The sequence below is a fragment of the Aedes aegypti genome, chromosome 2, assembly GCF_002204515.2.
Source record: "Aedes aegypti strain LVP_AGWG chromosome 2, AaegL5.0 Primary Assembly, whole genome shotgun sequence".
In the NCBI taxonomy this organism is placed as follows: Eukaryota; Metazoa; Arthropoda; class Insecta; order Diptera; family Culicidae; genus Aedes; species Aedes aegypti.
The window spans coordinates 364430397-364451262 of NC_035108.1; the positions used below are offsets into that span (position 1 = coordinate 364430397).

Consider the following 20866-nt stretch of genomic DNA (forward strand, 5'->3'; position numbering starts at 1 on the left):
TTGCTGAACTTGAAGCAGATGGCCAAGGAGTCGTCAGTGGAACTGCGAACGTTGATCGACGAATGTACGAAGCGTGTGGAGTCCCTGGAGTTCCACAAGCTCAAGATGGACAAGATGTCTGAAGCCATCGTTATCACGTTGCTAGCGTCGAAGTTGGATCCGAGTACCCGAAGAAGCTGGGAAGCATCTTGTGAACACGGTAAGTTACCTGTGTATAAGGACACGATTGCATTCCTGCGAAAGCATTGCCATGTTCTGGAGCGGTGTGAACAAAATGTCATGCCAATCAAGAGCAAGATCGTGCCGATGAAGACCCAGCCATCTATCATTACCAGTAAGACGCACACTGTGATGATTTCGAAGACGACCGATGGATGTCCCGTGTGCGGAAGTGCTCATTCGATTGATGCATGTGGAGCGTTCAAAATGTTGAATGTTGACGAGCGGTATATGAAGGCGAAGCAGTTGGGATTATGTTTCAGCTGCCTGCTACGAGGACATCGAATGATAGCCTGCAAGAGCGGTAAAACGTGTCCAACTTGCTCAAAGAAACATCATGTACTGATGCATCCGGAAGAAAAGAAGCCTGTTGCAGTTGAATTCCCTCAGCCACCTGCGGCAGAGCAAGCAACGAGTTCCTCCCATCCACTGACAGCAGCAAAGTGTACGATTCCAATCGAGCCAATGCAGCCGAAGCAGATTTTGTTGGCGACAGCTATCGTGATGGTGTATGATTCCAACGAAGTAGCGCATAAGTGCCGTGTGCTGCTGGATTCCGGAGCGATGGCAAACTTCATGTCAACCAGAATGGCGGAATTGTTGCGACTGCGAAAGGAGGGTGCAAACGTCCCAATCGACGGAGTGAATGGGATGAAGACTGTTGTGAAGTACAGAGTGAACGCTAGAGTGGCATCAAGAACAACTGGTTTCCAAGCGTCGTTGGATTATCTGGTTGTGCCCCGAGTGACCGGTGCATTGCCGGCTTCTAAGATCGACCCACACAGCTGGCAGATTCCCAAGTCGCTGGAACTAGCAGATCCGCATTTCTACGAACCAGGTCGCATTGACATGCTACTCGGTGCGGAGCTGTTTTTCGAAGTGCTGCAAAAAGGTAAGATCAAATTGGCCCCGAATCTACCATTGTTGCAGGAGAGTCAGCTTGGATGGCTCGTTTCTGGACCGGTGTCAGACTCTGCGGTGATCGGAACCGTGAAGGTGTGTCAAGCTAGAAAATCGGTGGAAACCGACGAGCAACTGTGCCAACTGCTGCGGCGGTTTTGGACTATCGACGAGTTTGGAGGTGATGCGTCGCCAAGGCCAGACGATAGATGTGAACTAAGTTTCCAGGAGACGCACAGTAGAACCAAGGATGGCCGTTATGTGGTAATGCTGCCATTCCGCGATAAAGTTAAAGAGCTCGGAGAATCCCGGAACCAAGCGATGCGACGATTTTTGTCTCTGGAGCGTCGCTTAGAAGGTCAACCGGAGTTGAAGCAAATGTACGTTGATTTCATCAGCGAGTATCTGGCACTTGGCCATTGCCGAGTTGTGACGGATTCCGAATGCGATAGGCCTGAGTCTGTCTACTATCTTCCACACCACTGCGTGATTAAACCGGACAGCTCAACTACCAAGCTGAGAGTGGTGTTCGACGCTTCGGCGAAGAGTAGTTCAGATTTGTCGTTGAACGATGTGATGGAGATTGGGCCCACAGTGCAAGAGTCACTCTTCAATGTGATATTGAGATTTCGCTTGCATAAATTCGTCTTCACCGCCGACATCCCGAAAATGTATCGGCAGGTGATGGTTCACGAGGCTCATCGAAAGTATCAGCGAATTCTGTGGAGAGAAACGAAAAATCAGCCAATGAAGGAGTTGGAGTTAAATACTGTTACTTACGGTACAGCTGCAGCGCCTTTCCTGGCGACACGATCGGTTGTCCAGTTGGCTAGAGACGAGCAAGAAGATTTCCCAGCGGCGAGCGAGGCAGTTGAGAAATGCTTTTACGTCGATGATGTGATGACTGGTGCTGACACGCTTAGCGATGCTAGGCAGCTCCAGCGAGATTTGATCGCACTATTGGATAGAGGTGGATTCCAGCTCCACAAATGGTGTGCGAATGATGAGGCGTTACTCGAGGACATTCCAGCTGATGCCAGGGAGAAGCAGATGAACTTCGAAGACTGCGAGATCAACGGAGTGATAAAAACTCTTGGCATTCTTTGGGATCCCTCCAGCGATGAATTCCTGTTCCACGTGAAGCCAATTAGCGATGGCTCTGAAGTTCCCACGAAGAGGTCAGTGCTGTCCGATATGTCAAAACTGTTCGATCCTCATGGCTTACTAGCACCGGTGGTACTCATCGCCAAACTGGTAATGCAACAGCTATGGCAACAGAACGTAGGATGGGATGACGCGATTCCAAAGGAGCAATTTCGTATATGGAACCGATTCAGATCCGAGCTTTGCTGTTTGAATTCCCTCCGGATCGATCGGCGGATTACTATTGACGATACGGTGGCTGTGGAGCTGCATGGATTTGCTGACGCTTCCAAGGTGGCGTACGGATGTTGCATCTATATGAGAAGCGTGAAGAGTGATGGTGCTGCAGAAGTTCGACTGATTTGTGGCAAGTCACGAGTTGCCCCAATGAACGAACTACAACTAGACATCAAGGTGGACGCAACCCCTGATGAGATGACGATCCCGAGGCTAGAGTTATGCGCTGCGTTGCTGCTAGCTGAACAAGTGAATAAAGTGCGCGAAACCTTAGCATTAACAACCGCAAAGGTGGTGCTTTGGTCGGACTCGAAAATAGTGTTGAACTGGTTGAAACAAATGAAGCCAAATACCCCAGTGTTCGTACAAAACCGCGTAGTGAAAATAAGAAAACTTTTTGCGTGGCACACGTGGCAATATATTTCGACTCAGCACAACCCAGCGGATTTGGTGTCACGAGGTGTATTCCCTGAGGATTTAATGCGGTGTGAAAAATGGTGGTTTGGCCCAAGTGTGATTCCTATTGTTGAAGACGAAGAATGTGGTGTGGTGGAACCGCGAGAATATGCCCACCAAATTGTGACGACTTGGGTACCGGAACGAGATCCTGTAGTACCGAAGAAACAACTTGAGCCGTACGATGTGATCCTGAAGTATAGCAGCTATCGGAAGCTGCAGCGTATTTTTGGGTACGTGACTCGGTTCCTACACAACTGCCGCTTGAAAGGAAGCAAGACGACGCGCAGAAGTGGTGCACTGATTAGCGAAGACTACACCGAAGCACAGAAGGCGATGGTGACCATTGTCCAGCAGGTAGTCTATAAGGAGGAAATCGGTTGTATCCAGGCGAAGCAACCAGTGAAGGGAAAACTGCGCAATTTGAACCCAATGTACGACGACAACGAAAGGCTGCAGCGAGTCGGCGGTCGCATAAGGAATTCCGATCTGCCGAAAGATCAGAAGTACCCGATGATTTTGTCGGAGAATAACCACTTCATGGAACTGACGGATGATCCCTTCGATTACGAAGCGCTGAGCCCAGGACATTTCTTAGTCGGACGGGAACTGATGGCGGTAGCAGAACCACTGTACGGTGATTTGAAGGAGACGAGCTTGCCACGGTACCAGCTGGTGCAAGAACGAATGCAGCATTTTTGGCCACGGAGGTCGAATGAGTACGTGACGAGTCTTCAGAAGCGCAGCAAACGGTACAAGGACCCTACGTTGCTGCACACTAGATTGCAGGTGATGATTCTGAAAGAGGACAACATGCCACCTAAGACCTGGAAGTTGGGTCGCATTGTTGAAACGCACCCAGGTAAGGACGGAGTGGTACGTGTGGTTACGATCCGCACAAGCAACAGCATCTACAAGCGACCGACGACCCAGATCGCTGTGCTTCCCATCGATGACTGCACGGATCAAGCAGAGCCCAAGGAGAAGTGAGACCTTCGCCTCACCCGGGGGAGTATGTTACACTAAAAGTGGAAAGATTTATTATTCAATGTTCGGTTTTTGAATCAATTTTTGTTAGAGTGCAAAACAGAATCAAATGTTTTATTTTTCTCTGTGTGCTACCAGCGCAGACGACAGGAGATGTAGAAAGAGAGGGTTTGTGTAGATTTGGCGCGATGCGAACGGAAGTAGGAAGGAGAAAGGAAAGAAGGAAATCATAAAAGTAGAAAATTTCGTCGAGTTAAGACGTGTTTGTTTTCGTTAAATAAAATTCTTAAAATACAGTCCACTTGCTTTTCGTCCCTGAACTATCCGAAGAACAGAAAGCTTGATGGTTTTGCATCTTCTAGACCGAACCTGGCCAGGAGCTTCTTGATGTACCTTTTATGCTACGAATGACCTTCGTGTTAAAGTCCCTCTCAAACAACAACAACAACAACAACAATTACCTTTTATGGTTCAGCGCGATATGTTTCTCCAAACGGGTCACTTAAATTCCGAGGAAAAAATTGATGTCCCCGAATGATGTCACCGTGAAATTTCTTGATGATGTCCTCGTATTCCCATTAGGTCTTACACACTGACGAAATCATCGACGTAGACAGCAATATAGGACAGCTTACCTTTGCTCCTCCTGACATAGAGACAACTGTCGTTCTTCGATGACTTGAACCTCATTTGCTTGCGCACGTCGTCCAGTTTGTGGTTCCAAATTCGAGCGGCCTGCTTTAGCCCGTATAATCCCTTACGCAGATGGCACACAACGTTTTCCCCATCGGCTGCACATCCAGGAGTCAGCCGCAAATATACCGTCTCTTTCAAATCTCCGTTCAGGTAAGCTGTCTTCACATCAGCATACTTGACTAAAAGATTGCGTTGACTGGCAACAAAGAACAGAGCCCGGAACGTTAGCTGCCACAGGCGCAAAAACTTCGCCGTAGTCCACTCCATATTTCTGCGTAAAGCCTTGAGCGACTAGACTTTTTGAAAATCCAGCGGCATCCGATGGCTTTCTTGCAGGGTGGTAACGTGGACAGCTCCCACTTGTTGTATTCGTGCAGCGACTTCAGCTCATCTTGCATGGCTTGCTTCCGAAAATTTGCTTCTGGACTAGACACTGCCTCTGGGTAGCTTCGAGGCTCATCGCAATTATAATGTGCCAGTCTACCGTCAGCACAGTACCGTTGAAGGGGGGCACCTTTGTTCATCCTGATTGATCGCAATGGTGTACTCACAGCTTGCTCGTTGCGTGCCAGTTCCACTTCTGGTTGTGACAAATCTTCGTCTTGTGGTACGGCGTGGTCGTCGTCGTCTATACCCGCGCCTTCATACTGGCTGTCGTCAGAATGATTTTCGAATCCATGAAAGTCATCTTCGCTATCGCTAACAACTGGCGTTACCAGTCGCGTTTGCCGGTCCTGGCAGACATGCTTGCTTCTGTTGCTCAGTCTCGAATGATAATGAAAAGAATAACGTACCTTTTTCATCTGCAGAAGCCTCTTCGTTGTTATCTGTCGGTGGCAGGAACCGAGTGTCCCGGCTAATGGTCAACTTGTTCGTCTTCATATTGATGAGCCGCCACGCTTTATGTTGCAACAAATAGCCGACGAAGGTTAACTTCTCAGCCTTGGATTCCAGTTCCGTTCGTTTGGCATCAGGAACGGAAACGTACGCTTTAGTCCCGAAGACTTGCAACTTCGCAACATCCGGTTTGGCGCCATGCCAAATTTCGTAGGGTGTCAACTCAACCGCTTTCGTTGGCAGCATATTTTGAAGATAATTGGCCGTGTTGATTGCTTCGCCCCAGTAGCTGTTGGACATTTTTGCCTCCAGTAGCATGCACCTAGCCATCTCCACCAGCGAACGGTTCTTTCTCTCGGCGATCCCGTTTTGTTGCGGCGAGTATGCTGCTGTGAATTGTTGCTTGATGCCTTCACGCTTCAGGAAAGTAACCAAATTGGAGCCACGGTATTCTCCTCCTTGATCGGACCTCAGCACTTTTGGCGGTTTGCCAAACTGTGTCTTCAAATTCTGCACAAAGTCCTGGATTGCATCAAACGTTTCGGATTTCCTCTTCAACAAGTACACCGTTGTATACCGGCTGTGGTCATCGATGAGGATCAAGAAAAGCAGGTCACAGGTCACTGTGAACCAGGTCAATCACAGCACTGGTTTTCTTCTCTGCTTTCTTAGGGAATGGTAGCCGTGCCATCTTACCTCGCATACACATTTCACATGGCAAAACCAGTCCGCATTTCTTGATGCTTATACCGGTGGCCAGTTGTCGGTTCTCCAACTCATGGATGGCCTTCACGTCCCGATGACCGAGTTTGCGATGCCAATCATGCAAACAGCTTTTCGAAACACATCGCTCGTTCACAGCACCCACGCGCTCCATTATTTGCAGATGATAGAGACCGTTGCTTCGCCTTGCCATAGCAGCGATTCGATCACCATTGACAATGGTACATCCACTTTCGTTGAACTTCACGTCAGAACCTTTCGGGACAAGCTTTCCAACCGAGACAAGGTTCATGTTCTGGTTTGGGACGTACAGCACTCCTGTCAGCACAATCTGCTTTTCTTCACCGGCACGCCCGTAACATTGAATTTGTCAGCTGCCAACACCTTTCACTGCTGCCTTCTTCCCATCAGCTACCGTCACAAAGCTCCGTGTACCTTCACGAGGGTTCACAACGGAATTCATCACTGGCGCTGAACACGAAATTTGCTTCACTTGACGCAGCCTCCCTTGCTTTCGCATGTTGCCTAGCAACCTTCTCGGTGTCGATGGCAACCCGCTTGTTGACTTCGAGTATTTTCAGCACGGTTCTGTTTCAGTCACAAAGCACAATTTCGCTTCTTGTGGCCAACCTTCTGGCAGTTTTTTTTTTTCTATCTTTATTAACGAGATTTTTAGCCCTGGGCTAGTTCATCTCGGGACCAACGGCTTTACTCCCCTTCCGAAGGAAGTCGTCACTGAATTTTTTTGTGACTATTTCGGGGATGGGATTCGATCCCAGGTCCTCGGCGTGAGAGGCGTGTGTTCTAACCACTACACCAGGTCCGTCCCCTCTACCTTCTGGCAGTGGTGGCACACGATTTACCTTTTCCGTCCACTTCCAGCACCGCTGATTCCACCGGAACAGCTTCTCCTCGCTTTTGGACCTCTTTGATAATTTTGTCCTTTACGAGCGCCAGCGTAAGCTCGTCATCCGGCCGGTTCTCGAGAGTGGTGGTCAGCGCATCGAAAGTATTGGATAAACTGCGGAAAACTAGGATTACCTGTAGGTCGTCATTGAGCTTCGTACCAGCGTTGGCCAACTTCTCGAACAGAGTTTCGAATTCGGCCAAGTGCTCCTCGATATCGTCACCTTCCTGGAACTTGAGATCGCAAATACGCTTTAGGAGATGTACTTTCCTTGGCGGTCCGCGTTGCACAAATATGGCCGTGTTGAGACCTGGTTAGCAGCAGCCCGATGGTCACACGTGTTTTCTGGTCACCTTCATCCCAGGCAACCAGCTCCCCCACGTTCGCTCCGTTTCCAGCCTCTTCCGGCTTCACTCCGGGAACGATGTACTTCCAAAGGCTTTCTCGCACCAGCAGGAACTCAACTTCAAGCATACAGGTTTCGTAGTTTTCGTTCGTCAGTTCCGGGATTCCAGATTTTTTCATCTTGTTCTTTTGCAAGGCCCAAAACCTCTTGGATGGTGAATGGCCGTAGACCGGGTATTCTACTCTTGGTTGAAATAAAACTTATTATCTTGATAGCATAGCATAGCATAGCATAGCATAGACTGACTGTACATGTCAATGGTTGCTACTCCGTGATTGATCGGAGCTGGTAATAATTGCACTGCGATCCAAATGAATAAGGGATGGGAGTTTCCGCTTACTCCCGGAGTGCAATTTTAGCAGCTCTAATATTATTGATCAATAACGGCGCCGGCCAAGTCCTTACAGTCAGTTGGGATGGGGAAGGAATGTTAAGGTGTAATGATTGTTGCTTCTAGAGACCGAGAATACCTCTGCATCTCCACAATCACCACGGGAAGGGTGTTTATTAGTGGAGAAGGAAAAGATCTGGGAGTCACCTTTGGTCGGTGATGCGATCCATGGATAAGGAGGAAAAATACGGTTTATACTTAAAGCTAGTTTTTAGTTTTGTCTCAAAAAGTTTTTGGTAGAAGATTTGAAATAAACGTCAACATCTGTAATGTCGAACCATTCAAAAGAAGTTTTTATTAATGGCGAAAAAAAAATATATATATGCGTATGTTTTAAATTATATGAAACAGGAATAATGCCGACACTTATAGTGAAGAACCATACATAGTTTATTTGAAAATTACATAAAAGTATTACTGAACATTTATGCCTCAAGAAGAAAAGTTTTTGGTAGAAGTTTCAAAATAAACGTCGACATTCATAATGTCGAACAATTCAAAAAATATTTTAAGTAATGTCAAAAAGTTTCTATGTTTACTAGAATTGTATAAAACAGGCATAATGCCGACACTTGTAGTGACGAACCATACAAAGTTTGATTGAATATTACAAAAAAATAACGTTTACATGAAAAAATGTGTTATCATAAGCATGAACCGAGCTCACCAGTTAGTAATCCATCCTCGACTGAACACTCGCACTCACACAGCGTGACCAGCAAAACTTCTCGGCGCCTCGAAAACGAACCGTCTTGCTTGGGCTTTCCAACACACGCGAACCGAAAACCAAACTCCCGGCGTCCCGAAAACGAAACGTCTTGGTTGGTCTTGATAAGAGACAAACTTGGAATGAATTTTATTTAAAAATCAACTAATCTATGTTTGCTATAATCAATAGTTGCCAACTAGATTGCATCGCCAACATATGATTTCAACTCTATTAAAACTTCTGTGATTCGCCCTTTTGTTTCGGCCTTCTGTGACTCAACATTCTTTGATTCGGCCAACTTCAATTTTGTGTTTCGGCCTTTTGTAATTCGGCCTTCTATTACAGACCGAGACTTTTTTTAATGGATTTGTCCTTTGGCTGGGACCAGGGGTGATCCATTTCGCCACGATGTATTTAATTTTAGTGGATGGGTTGTCTTTTTCCAGTTGTCCGGGCTATTAGAAGTTTATATTTCTCGCTAAATTTATGATCTCGCTTTAAAAGCCATTGGTAACCAAGTGTGAAGCTTGTTGTTACCGAGCAAACGAATGAATTTACACGTTATTTAACAATGCTACGATTAAGAAAAAAATCCTCCTCTATCTCCAGTGGTGATAGTTTTTAGCTTGGTCCATTAATTTGCTTAGAAACAAGAAGCTGCACACTAGGTTACCAATGGCTTTTCAGGCGAGATCACAAGTCATGCGAGATTCAGATTTTTGCTTCCTTAGAGAATTCCACTATTTGTTTTATTCTTGATTCTTGATTATTGATTACTGATTTATTAATCTTGATTCTTGATGCTTGATTCCTAATTCATCATTCTTGGTTCTTTATTCTTGATGCTTAATTTTGTCACTGAGTAATCGCATCATATATTACCTCCCAATGATACATACTCATAACCGACCATGCCTTCTAAATCATTGCTTTATGATTTCAATCCCTCTCTCGCCACCAGATTCCCAAGCTTTCCAATCTGAAGACGCTGGATCGGGCCCTGTTCAACTACTACTACTACCAGCTGCGGCACGATCTCTTGCAGAGCAAGATCGGCGAAATCGAGAACGACGAGTACAAGAACAAAATCCTGGGCTACGTCGTCAACGACATGTACCGCAAGATGGTCGAGGATGGCGTCAGCGTAACCGAGCTGCAGCGCACCTACAAGGAGTACATCCCGCGGAAGATCAGCAAGGAGCACTCGTTTCTGTTCTTCAACCCGGCCCGGAACAAGGTGCTGGACTCGTTGAAGCAGATCTGCCGCAAAGACCACGACGTGGAGTAAGTATCCTGTCGCTCTCTCGAAAGAGTCAATCCACTGACACTCATTCGAACTGTTTCGCTCCATTCTCGTCCATTTCAGCTATGTAAAAAGTGTGTATATAAACGATATCGATAACATTGCGCCCTGCTATCTGTACGAGGAATACGACTGCAGCATACCGTATCCGCGGGACGATGGCATAACAAAGCCGGGAAAGTGTAAGGTCAAGGTGAAATTCGTACCCTACGCACGCAGCCGGACCGTGGGCAAAAACGCGCAAAAGGACGACAGCGAATCGCTGCCAGGACTGAAGGTGCTATATTCGCAAGAGGTTGGCATTTAATTTTCCTTGCTCGATTCCGTTGAGTGCATCCGGCGTTGTTCCATTTTTAATCATCATGTCCGTTATTTCAGTGGAGGCACGTAGCGAATATCGATGAAATTTTTACTATACTAGTACGCAACCAACTAACGGTGGACATTTCACTGAAGGATCAGCAGAATCTGTACTCGATAGACTTTAGCAGTCAGACTGAATTAGAATCGTTCGTAACGTGTTTAGCTGGTTATTATAGGTGAGAGTGCTGTTCATTTATGAAAATTTTTGACTTTATTGCTGACACTGTCTATACTTTCAGGTTAATGTGTAAGTGGACTGTGTATCTTTGTAAACCCCATCTGTCCTCACCAACATTGAATAGGCTAACGGAACTTAAATGCCATGGTCCTATCGGGTAAGTAGATTATCTGTCGTATCATCATCTTCAATATTTGGTAACGTTCATGCAATACAGAAGATATTCGTTGAGCCACGACTGGGATGCGTCCTAAGTGGCGAGTCGTGTTCGTTATTTTGGGTCAATGGAACAATTGGGGAAATTGTTTGAAAATCTCTCATTTTTTCAAAGGGGAAATCTGGAACCAGACCCCTGAGAAGATAATTCAGGGTATGTGGAGTTGAGGGGTCGACCCACTATAATTTTTCTACTATTGATCCCTTTACAATCCTTGTTTGGACCCGTGCCTTCGATTTTTCGTTGGACCCGTTAGCAAAAGTTAGCGGGGCTAATCCTTCTTGGACACCGTCTTGGGAAAAACCTCTTAGAAGGCCTCTTTCTCTATCGTTTATTCACTAAACGTGTTTGCAATCACGAATATAAGGAATGGTGAATCTCTGAATTCACAACTTCCCCAAAAAAAGCGGGATTTTAAGCTGTCCCTAAACGTGGCAAAAATGGAAGAAAGGACGTATCTCCGGAATGCGCGCTTTCTTCAAAGGGTGAAATGGTTAATGTTGATAATTGCATCGAGATGAGCAATCAGTTCGATGCTCTAGACAAATTTTCCGAACACCAAATCGAAGCAGCCTCTAGCCCATGCTCTTTGATTCAAGTGAGGAAGCAAAGAGTGCCGCCTATCGTGGTCAGTTGTTCCGAATTTGGGGGATTTAGGCAGGAGATCTTGAACTCCATTTGGGGAATCAAGGTTTCCTTCCAAATTGCAAAGAAAGGAGATTGTCGCGTTTTGCCTGAAACTCTTAAAGATCGTGAACTTCTTCTCAAACATCCTGAAGAGAAGAAGCACATTTTTTTTTACTTATGACGATAAAACTGAACTTTTGTTCAAAGTCGTCTTGAAAGGTCACATAAGTCACCTGAAGAAATAAAAAATGGACTAAATGATTTACTTGAATTTTCCACAATTCAAGTAATCATTATGAAGAAGAGAACCCATTCTGACATTCTTCGGAAAGGGCTTTCTCAAGAATATTATTTAGCTCACTTTAACAAAAAAGATCTAAATTATATTTAAGCTTTATAAAAAGCTAGACTTATGTTCGATGTCCGTGTGATATGGGAACATTTCCAGAAACCTGGAGGAACTTACCAGAACCCCACTCAGTGCCGTTGGTGCCAAAAGTGGGGTCATGGTACAAAAAATTGCCGCATGGATGCTAAATTCATATTTTGCGGAGGTTCTTCTCATTTTAAGGACGTCTGTCCAGTGATAAAAGATATCGATAAGTTCATATGCGTGAATTGCGGGGGCAATCATAAGTCAAATTTTTGGGCTTGCCCTTCGCGTAGGCGATTCGTGGATGCTCGTGCCAGGCAGATTAAAGATAATATCCGTTACGAGAAAGGTCGTTTCCGGAATTTCCCAGGTAGAGTATCGAACCATGCTCATTTTTCGGTTAACGATCGCTTGATTAACCCCTCTACCGGCAGCTTCATTTTTTACCGCTCAAAAAATATTCAAATCGCGATAACTGTTTTGTTTCTCAATATTTTTACACCATTTTTTCATAAGACCTCAAACAACTCTTCTAGTTTATGAATCCGTGTCGATATTAATCATTGGTGGTCTAGTTTTGATTCTCCATATAAAATGTCTTTGGCGGCCATTTTGTTGTTGATCAATTTATCAAAAAAATAAAATGTGTGCTAAACAATGCCAGGTTATACTCCGCATCTTCGTCTACCGAAAATTCTGACGGAAAATCATCAGATAATGTACCCACTTCAAGTGATATGTCTGCCTCTGATTTTAATTTTCTAACTGAACAATTTAATCTAATGATTAATGCAATGTTCAAAACCACCACTATGACTGAAGCAGTGGACTATGTTTTTCTAATAGATCCAATAAATAATTATTTAAATATTTTAAATTGGAATGCTCGTTCTTTGAATAGTAAAGAGAACGAGCTGTTTAATTTTCTTACAGCTAATAACGTACATATAGCGGTTATTACTGAAATCAATTTAAAACCTGGATCCAAATTGAAAATAGATGAAAACTATTTTGTTTATCGTAATGATCGACTTGATGGGGCATGTGGGGGAGTTGCAATCATCATTCATAGGCGTATAAAAAATCAACTGTTTTCGTCATTTGAAACTAAAATTTTTGAAACTTTAGGTGTTTCTGTTGCAACACAGCTTGGTAAATATATTTCATAGCTGCATATTTGCCTTTTCAATTCTCTGGACAGCAAGTTAATTTGCTGCAAACTGACTTGCGAAAATTGACTCGCAATAAGTCAATTTTTTTTGTCATTGGTGACTTTAATTCCAAACATCGGTCATGGAATAATTCTCAAAGTAATTCCAACGGCAGAATTTTATTTGATACTAGTGGGCCCGGCAAACTTCGTCTTGCCATCAAGTAGGCTGTTGAAAAACGCTTTTGATCGTCCCATATAAAATGACAGTTTCGTTAGCGCTCGTTTTTTCAACTTTCCCGGTGAATCTCCTGGGATTTTTACACACACAAACACGTCGGAACACTTGACGAACAAAACGGAAATATAATCATTCAAATCGGTTGATCCGTTCGGAAGCCATTTCGTGACATACAAACACCACTCCATTTTTATTTATATAGAAGTGCTCTTCAGGATATTTCTCAATTCAGTTCCCTGATAGCCCTACATGTTTTTCCTTCTAGAAAACCATGTACGATTGATTTGGTCTTAACCGACTCTAGTCATCTTTGTAGCCAATTATTTACTAATGCTGATTTTGATTCTGATCATGTCCCTGATACATTTAAAATATCTTATTAAGTGATTCTCAATCCTATCAGCTCCACTTTCAATTAATTTGAGCCGACTGGAATATATATGAAACGGGTCTACCCCGTTTGGCATAATGCCTTATGGCATAATGCCGTTTGGCATACAGTCGTTTGGCATAATAGCTGTTTGGCATAATGCCATTTGGCATAACGGTCGTTTGGCATAATCACCATTTGGCATAATAGCCGTTTGGCATAATTGTAAATAGCATTGCATTTAATCAAATTCGTTCCATTAGGCAAAGGAGGTTTTGATAAACTGCTCGTGATCGCACATTCTGCCGTCAGTCAGTGATGGAAAGTGGCGAACGTTTCATCTGAACTGGAACAAAAACAAAACAAAACGCTCCCGAGCGTCAGAGCGCTGGCTTACTCGCATCTGTCGACTCCCGAGTAACTGAAGCAAAAAGTGATTCGCGAACGTGTTCGGAGCTGCTCAGAGTCATATTGTGCTTTTGGGAAAAAAGCTGCTTACCCTCCGAGATTTATGGTTTTCAAGGGCTTTTGACTACAAACTAATAGTTTACTATCGATATGATGGTTATACAATTAATTTGTCTGTCAAAACCATAATAAATCACACCTTGCTCGGTTACTCACGAGTAAACGCTCGTGAGTTTATTGCTACTTCTTTTGACATGTTCTCCCGAGCAGACGGGTGCGGGCTTACTCACACCTAACCAGATCCCGAGTCTGTGATGTTTGTTATGCGTTGGTATACACTCGTGAGCTGCTTCGTGATGCGAACTTTTCCAGCACTGCTGTCAGTTATTAATAGGATATACATAAAATCTTCATTTTTAAAAGGAAACCAACATATAATGAAGCTCTTTTATAATTGCATCATACATGACTTCCGGGGCCATTATGTACGAGATATTATAGCGCATTTTTTTAACAAATTGTGTCCAACGCCTGAGTTATGTCATGTTATTTGAAAAAAGAAGGAACATAATGTTTTATGACGCATCTTATGGTCCTGGATATTACTATACCATTGCAGAATTTTCTTTTTCATATTATGCCAAACGACCATTATGCCAAACGACTATTATGCCAAACAACTGTTATGCCAAACGACTATTATGCCAAACGGCTTTATGCCAAACGACTGTATGCCAAATGGCATTATGCCATACGGGGTAGACCCATATGAAACATATATTGACTCTAATCTTGATAATAACATTTCTTTACAAACAAAACTTGATATTGACAATGCTCTTGAAACTTTAACAAATTCCATTGTTGAAGCCAGGAGCATTGCAATTCCAAAATGTGAAAATTTGAATCCGTGATTATAGACGATGATCTTAAACTCTTGATCCTTCTTAAAAACGTGAGGAGAAGGCTATTTTAACGCACTCGCGATCCTGATATAAAATTATATGGCAGGATTTGCAGGCAGAAATTAAAAAACGATTTTCATAATTAGGAAACAAAAACTTTTGAAATTAAATGTCTCAATTGGATTCTGGCTCTAAGCCTTTTTGGAAATTATCTGAAAGCTCCTGGCGATGATGGAATTTTCTACATCCTTATCAAGAAACTTCCAGATAGTAGCTTATCATTCTTGGTTGATATAATTAACAAATGTTTTCAGTTAGCATATTTTCCTGACAAATGGAAAAAGGGCAAGGTTGTACCAATTTTAAAACCATACACAAATCCTGCAGAAGCTTCAAGATATCGTCCAATCCGTTTGCTTTCCTCAATCAGTAAACTTCTTGAAAAGGTCATTTTGAACAGAATGATGGTCCACATCAATGAAAATTCAATTTTTGTCAGTGAACAGTTTGGATCCCGACATGGACTTTCGACCACCCACCAACTTTTACTTGTAACAAATTTGATACGTTCCAGGCTATTCTATTGGTCTTGATCTTCTAGACATAGAAAAGGCATTCGACAGTGTATGGCACGAAGGCTTAATTAAAAACTTTAATTTTCCAACATACACTGTTAGAATAAATCCAAACGGGGTTATGGTCCGTTCAGGGTAACGGATTATTTGGGGTAATGTATTTAGGGGTCTCCGAATTCCATTACGCCGAGAACCAGTTTCCCGGAATAGTTTGCAACGTTACTTCGAACGACACATCACCCCGAATGACATCAATGGCATCATTCAAGTCATTTGAAGCTTCAAAAACTGAAGGTTATTTATGAAAGTTGGTCGCTATGAAGACAAGATAGAGTTCCCAATTAGTTAACAGGAGATGCCTTAAACCCAAAGTATGTGAAGTTACATTCAGGTTTTCAAAGTAGATGTAACAATTACCATCTGACACACTCAAAATTAAGAGCTCATGGCTGATTCTGGGGCCCAGATAGCCGTAGCGGTCAACGCGCAGCTATTCATGCAAGACCAAGCTGAGGGTCGTGGGTTCGAATCCCATCGGGTCAAGGATCTTTTCGGGTTGGAAATTTTCTCGACATTCCAGGGCATAGAGTATCTTCGTACCTGCCACACGATATACACATGCAAAAATGGTCAATTGGCATAGAAAGCTCTCAGTTAAAAACTGTGGAAGTGCTCATAAGAACACTAAGCTGAGAAGCAGGCTTTGTCCCAGTTGGGACGTTACGCCAGAAAGAAGTAGAAGACTGATTCTGTTGGAGCGAAGCTTAGGTACTTATTCAGTGCAAGAAATCATAAAGATTGTCTATATTAAGAAATAGATGTTTTGTACCAATTATGTATTTCGAAATATTAAAGCCTCTCAAATGAATATATTGCGATCAAAATAGAAGATCTTGCAGTGTAATGTGTAACTCTCTAAATTTAATAGGTACATCATAGATTTAGCATTCTCTTATATCGAATGAGTTGATCGTTATTCAATGAATCAGCCACTTTTTATTGTTAACCACAAGTTTCCCTAGAAACAATAGTGGTTTCCCCACTATCATAGTATTCTCTGACGTACGATCGTTCATTCATAAATGTAACGAAATCACGCCGTACAGTCCGATCGTAAAACAATATTTATGGGCTCTTATTCCGATTTATGCTTTCAGAGGAAAGTACTCCTACCGGAAAATAACGGAGAAGAATAGCAGTGTCGGGGCTAATATTGTTCGTCAATGCGAAAACCACTACGACACGTACTACGTGGACATTTTAGAGCGCGAGTAAGTATCAGATGGTGACGATCGAAAGTAGCCAGCCGTTGCCAAGCGAACGTCATCCCTCCGATATCGAATCCGTTTCATTATCTTTCTGTCACGTCATTTTATCACTCCAGGAACCAAATGAAAACTTATAAGCTCACCTACCTGGAGAATCGTTGGCATGTGCATCGTGCACCGGGCGAAGTAACAGCGTACGACGAACTGCTCGACGCCCTGCGCAATTTGAATCCCAAGATCAAGAATCTGTACCGGTTGTCGCCGACGGAGCACGACAAGGCGCCGAATCTCCTGCTGTGCCAGCCAGAGAACGACATGACGTCCAAGAAGCTGCTCCGGGATGCCGGGGAAATGCAACAGGTCCGTCCGCAAATTGTGAACGCAGCCAAGGAACTGGCCATCAAGAGAAGTGAGTACAGTCAGGTAAAGTTTTTGATAGCGTTTGGTAACTGCAACGGTTTCTTACAGATGCTTTGAAGAATGAAGGTGATGGGTTCTTTGAAAGGACAAGAGCTGAGCTCTTTCTGCCGAATAATACCAAAATGGAAGTCACTCTGAAGCTGCTCAAGAACGAAAAGAAAGACGAATTTTTGAGTGTAAGTTTACGATTATTCAAACGATATGAAATGATATCTTAATATGATATTCCGCAAACAGGATTTTCTTCAATTGGCGGATTTGTGGGCGAGTATAGACTGCAGAAACATCATAAAGCTGTACGGCGTTGCACTGTTCAAACCTGTTGCAATGGTGCTTGAAAGTTCCCGGGATGGTCCCCTAGATGAGTTTCTGCGCCAGCATAGGAAAGTTCCCTTTTCGTCACTGATCGATGTGGCCCATTCATTGGCCTGTGCTCTCTACTATCTACAAGAGAAGGGACTCGTGCATGGACGGATACGATGTTCATCGATGCTGGTAACGTCATACGAGCGAAGCGAGAACCGCTTGATAGCCAAACTGGGCGATCCGGGATTGCGCCAGCGGCATCAATATACGGATAGGGATTTGTTGTGGATACCGATCGAGTACCACGACCTGGGACAAAATGAGGTGCAATTGTTGAAACGGGACCTGAAGGCGGATATTTGGGCCTGTTCGACGACTTTGTGGGAGATTTTTAGCCGTGGGAAAGGTTCATCACCTAGGAATGTCAAGGAGTTTATCGCTTCCGGGCGGAGATTGGAAGCACCAGCGGAATGCAAACACATAAAGGAGATCTATCAGTGCATGTTTTACGGCTGGGTGGTTGACCCGGATAAAAGATTCGCCCCTCAGATGATTATTTCGAAGTTGGTGCAAGCAAGTAAGTTTCGATAAAAATCCATATGTGTTAATCAGCCAGTACCATTATCATCGATTTTCTTTTTCAGAACAAAGGAAGGAATATTGCGAGATACCCCAAACTGGTATATTGAATGGAACAACCAATTCAGCGAATGGATCCTACTCGCACCAGAGTATTAACTCCATCGATACTGGTACTTGAAGTGATCAATCGTACAACAAAGATATTTTTAACCCGATTACTGCCCTTTCAGATTCCACTTTCCTAAACTCGCGAACGGACGTTTCCCACTCGTCGTACGTGAGTAATGGCAGCGATGGCGACGCTGGTAGTAATGCTTCGAGTGAGTGCAGCTCGCAGCCACTCATATCGAACGGTGGTTCTAGTCATTACAGCACCGGCTCCAACAGTGGATGGGGACAGGCACAGGCCGAAAACTTCCTGTATGACTGTCCGGACTTTATCGAGCTGTCCAACGGGTCGAAGGTGATATTCCAGGGGGAACTGGGTCAAGGTCACTACGGCAAGGTTTACTGCGGGTGCATCGACGACGGAGTGAACCAGATACAGGTTGCTCTGAAGACTATCTACCCAATCAGTCCGCTGGATGCGGAGATAGCAAAGACTGACTTCAAGCGGGAGGTTTCCATCATGAAAAAGCTCAACCATCGGAATATCGTCAAGCTGATCGACTTCATCGACGAGATTGACAAACTGGTTGTGATCATGGAGTTCATGGAGAAAGGCTCACTGCTGGATTTTGTGAGCTACAACTGTCACAATCTAACTAAACTGAATTTGCTGCGATTTTCTAGGGATATTGCTAATGTAAGAGTTTATAGTGTTTCAACCTAACAACAGTCCAATAATAATCAATTTTTCCAGGGAATGAACCACCTGTTCGAGAAGAAAATCATCCATCGGGACTTGGCGGCGCGGAACATCCTGGTGCAGAGTATGGACTGTGTGAAAATCTCCGATTTCGGTTTGGCCCAGGTCACCGATGGCGGTAACTACTACATAGCGCAAAATAGCCGCGATTTGCCGATCAAGTGGTACTCGCCGGAGACGCTGAAGACCATGAAGTACTCCTTCAAGTCGGACGTGTGGTCGTTTGGGGTGACACTGTTCGAGATGTTCACGTACGGCGAGACGCCGTTCCCGGAGCTGGAAATTCGCGACGCGGAACAGCTGTTCGACTTACTGACGGTTCAAAGAATCAGGTGAGTGAATCTAGATGAATCATAGTGTCACAATGTTTTGTTAAGTTGGATACCATTCCTATCAGCTTGCAGTGCTTGGCGTTTGTAGCTTACCTGCTACTACCTACTTACATAAAAGAATCTGGTAGACATTTTTCCCAACATCTTTTTAAAAGCGTTGACATCTCTTAAGTTCTATGATTTAATTCTTCAAGTCACTACACTAAAGTCGAGTATTTTCATCTCGCTATACGACGCCGACAATACTCACCTTAAACGGCAAGGGAATCTGAATAAAATAATTTCAAAACCTAAAAAAATATCTCAACTTTCAGAAATTCTCCACTGATATTTCAAAAAGTTCAATTTTTCAGGATTTGTTTAAAATTTTGAAGATAACTCTTCTTAATTTATTCGAATCTTACATACAAAGGTATCGACCGTGATAATTTTATTTTGAATTTGTTTACCGGCATATCGGTCTATTTTGCTCGAAGTAAGAGGGAGCATGGAGAAGAAAGCAATGAATACTAGATGGATAGGTACCGTAAGGGAACGGCTGTCTTGGTAGTATCATTCTCAAAACACACCCAAGCCGTTCCCATAGGGGACGTTAGCCACAAGGAAGGACGTTTCAAGTAATACTGTTTAATATGGTATGCCCTCTTCAACATCTAATCCAATTTCTCTCGTCGTTCCCTTACGGTACCTATCCATCTAGTATTCATTGCTTTCTTCTCCATGCTCCCTCTTACTTCGAGCAAAATAGACCAATATGCCCATAAACAAATTCAAAAATATAATTATCACGGTCGATACCTTTGTATGCATCTATACAACTTCACATCGCACAAAAATACAAGCGAAAGAAAAAATGTCATTTGGACATGACCTCGGAATATACGGAACATCTCCGGTGTCCGAAAGCCAATTTACATGGCCAAGCAAGCTTCTGAACCTAGACCAAATTTGCCATCAACTGCTTCTGGGTGCATCCATTTTTCGTAAAGTCATAAGCATTTGAGTTTAGGCAAAATTTTGCCATATCTCAATCATTTTACCTATCCCCTGTATTACCGCATCTCTGACGGTGATTTTTAAAATACCTAAAGCATTCGCAGCTTTCAGGAGTCATTGGCATATCACAATGATGAGCGGTCAAATTTTGATTTTTATAATTTTCAAATCATGGCCTACTTGTATCAAATTAGCATGAACAACATCGTACAACTTATTGTAATTAGGTGTGTAATTTCAAAACTGTATATTTATTCATTTTAATATTAAAATAATGAAAATTCAATCAAGTGTTCCTCACGGGGCGAACAAGCCAAGAGCTGAAAATCTCATTAATAATAGTATATAATAGATAATACAGGGTGTCCATCCATCCGGGAAATTCGGGAAAAGCGGGAAAAACCCGGGAATGACAAAAGGCCGGGAAATTCCCGGGAATTTGAACAATACACCGGGAAAATATGTTTTTTAAAACATAAGAATACCGGTTTGTTTCAATTTCAAGCACTGTGGGCGAAACTAGGAAACTGCCTAACAACTCGTAACTAGTTATATATTTTATCAAAATCCTGTAAAAAAATATCGTAGGTTTCTTAGGGAGTTGTTTAATAGGTTTTTCTAACAATTCTTAACGATTTCTTGAAATGCTTTGCAGATTTATAGCGGTAAGATATTGAACAAATTCAAGAGAGACCTTATAGAACATCAACATTTTGGTCAAATTTATCAAGAATCCCGTTTGATGGTTTCTGGCGTTACCGATGATACTGATT

The 20866-nt window shown here is 43.4% G+C and overlaps 1 protein-coding gene across 1 annotated transcript in view; it reads left to right on the forward strand.

The window, feature by feature from the left end:
* Positions 1-20866, forward strand: part of LOC5576502 (tyrosine-protein kinase hopscotch) — a 69909-nt gene that overhangs the window by 40186 nt on the left and 8857 nt on the right. The window contains exons 3-13 of the mRNA XM_001662644.3: positions 9573-9895; positions 9978-10209; positions 10293-10453; positions 10517-10612; positions 16479-16592; positions 16706-16998; positions 17058-17185; positions 17247-17892; positions 17960-18067; positions 18128-18702; positions 18760-19097. Of these exons, the coding sequence (XP_001662694.2) occupies positions 9573-9895; positions 9978-10209; positions 10293-10453; positions 10517-10612; positions 16479-16592; positions 16706-16998; positions 17058-17185; positions 17247-17892; positions 17960-18067; positions 18128-18702; positions 18760-19097 (3014 nt within the window). The remainder of the gene's footprint in view (positions 1-9572; positions 9896-9977; positions 10210-10292; positions 10454-10516; positions 10613-16478; positions 16593-16705; positions 16999-17057; positions 17186-17246; positions 17893-17959; positions 18068-18127; positions 18703-18759; positions 19098-20866) is intronic.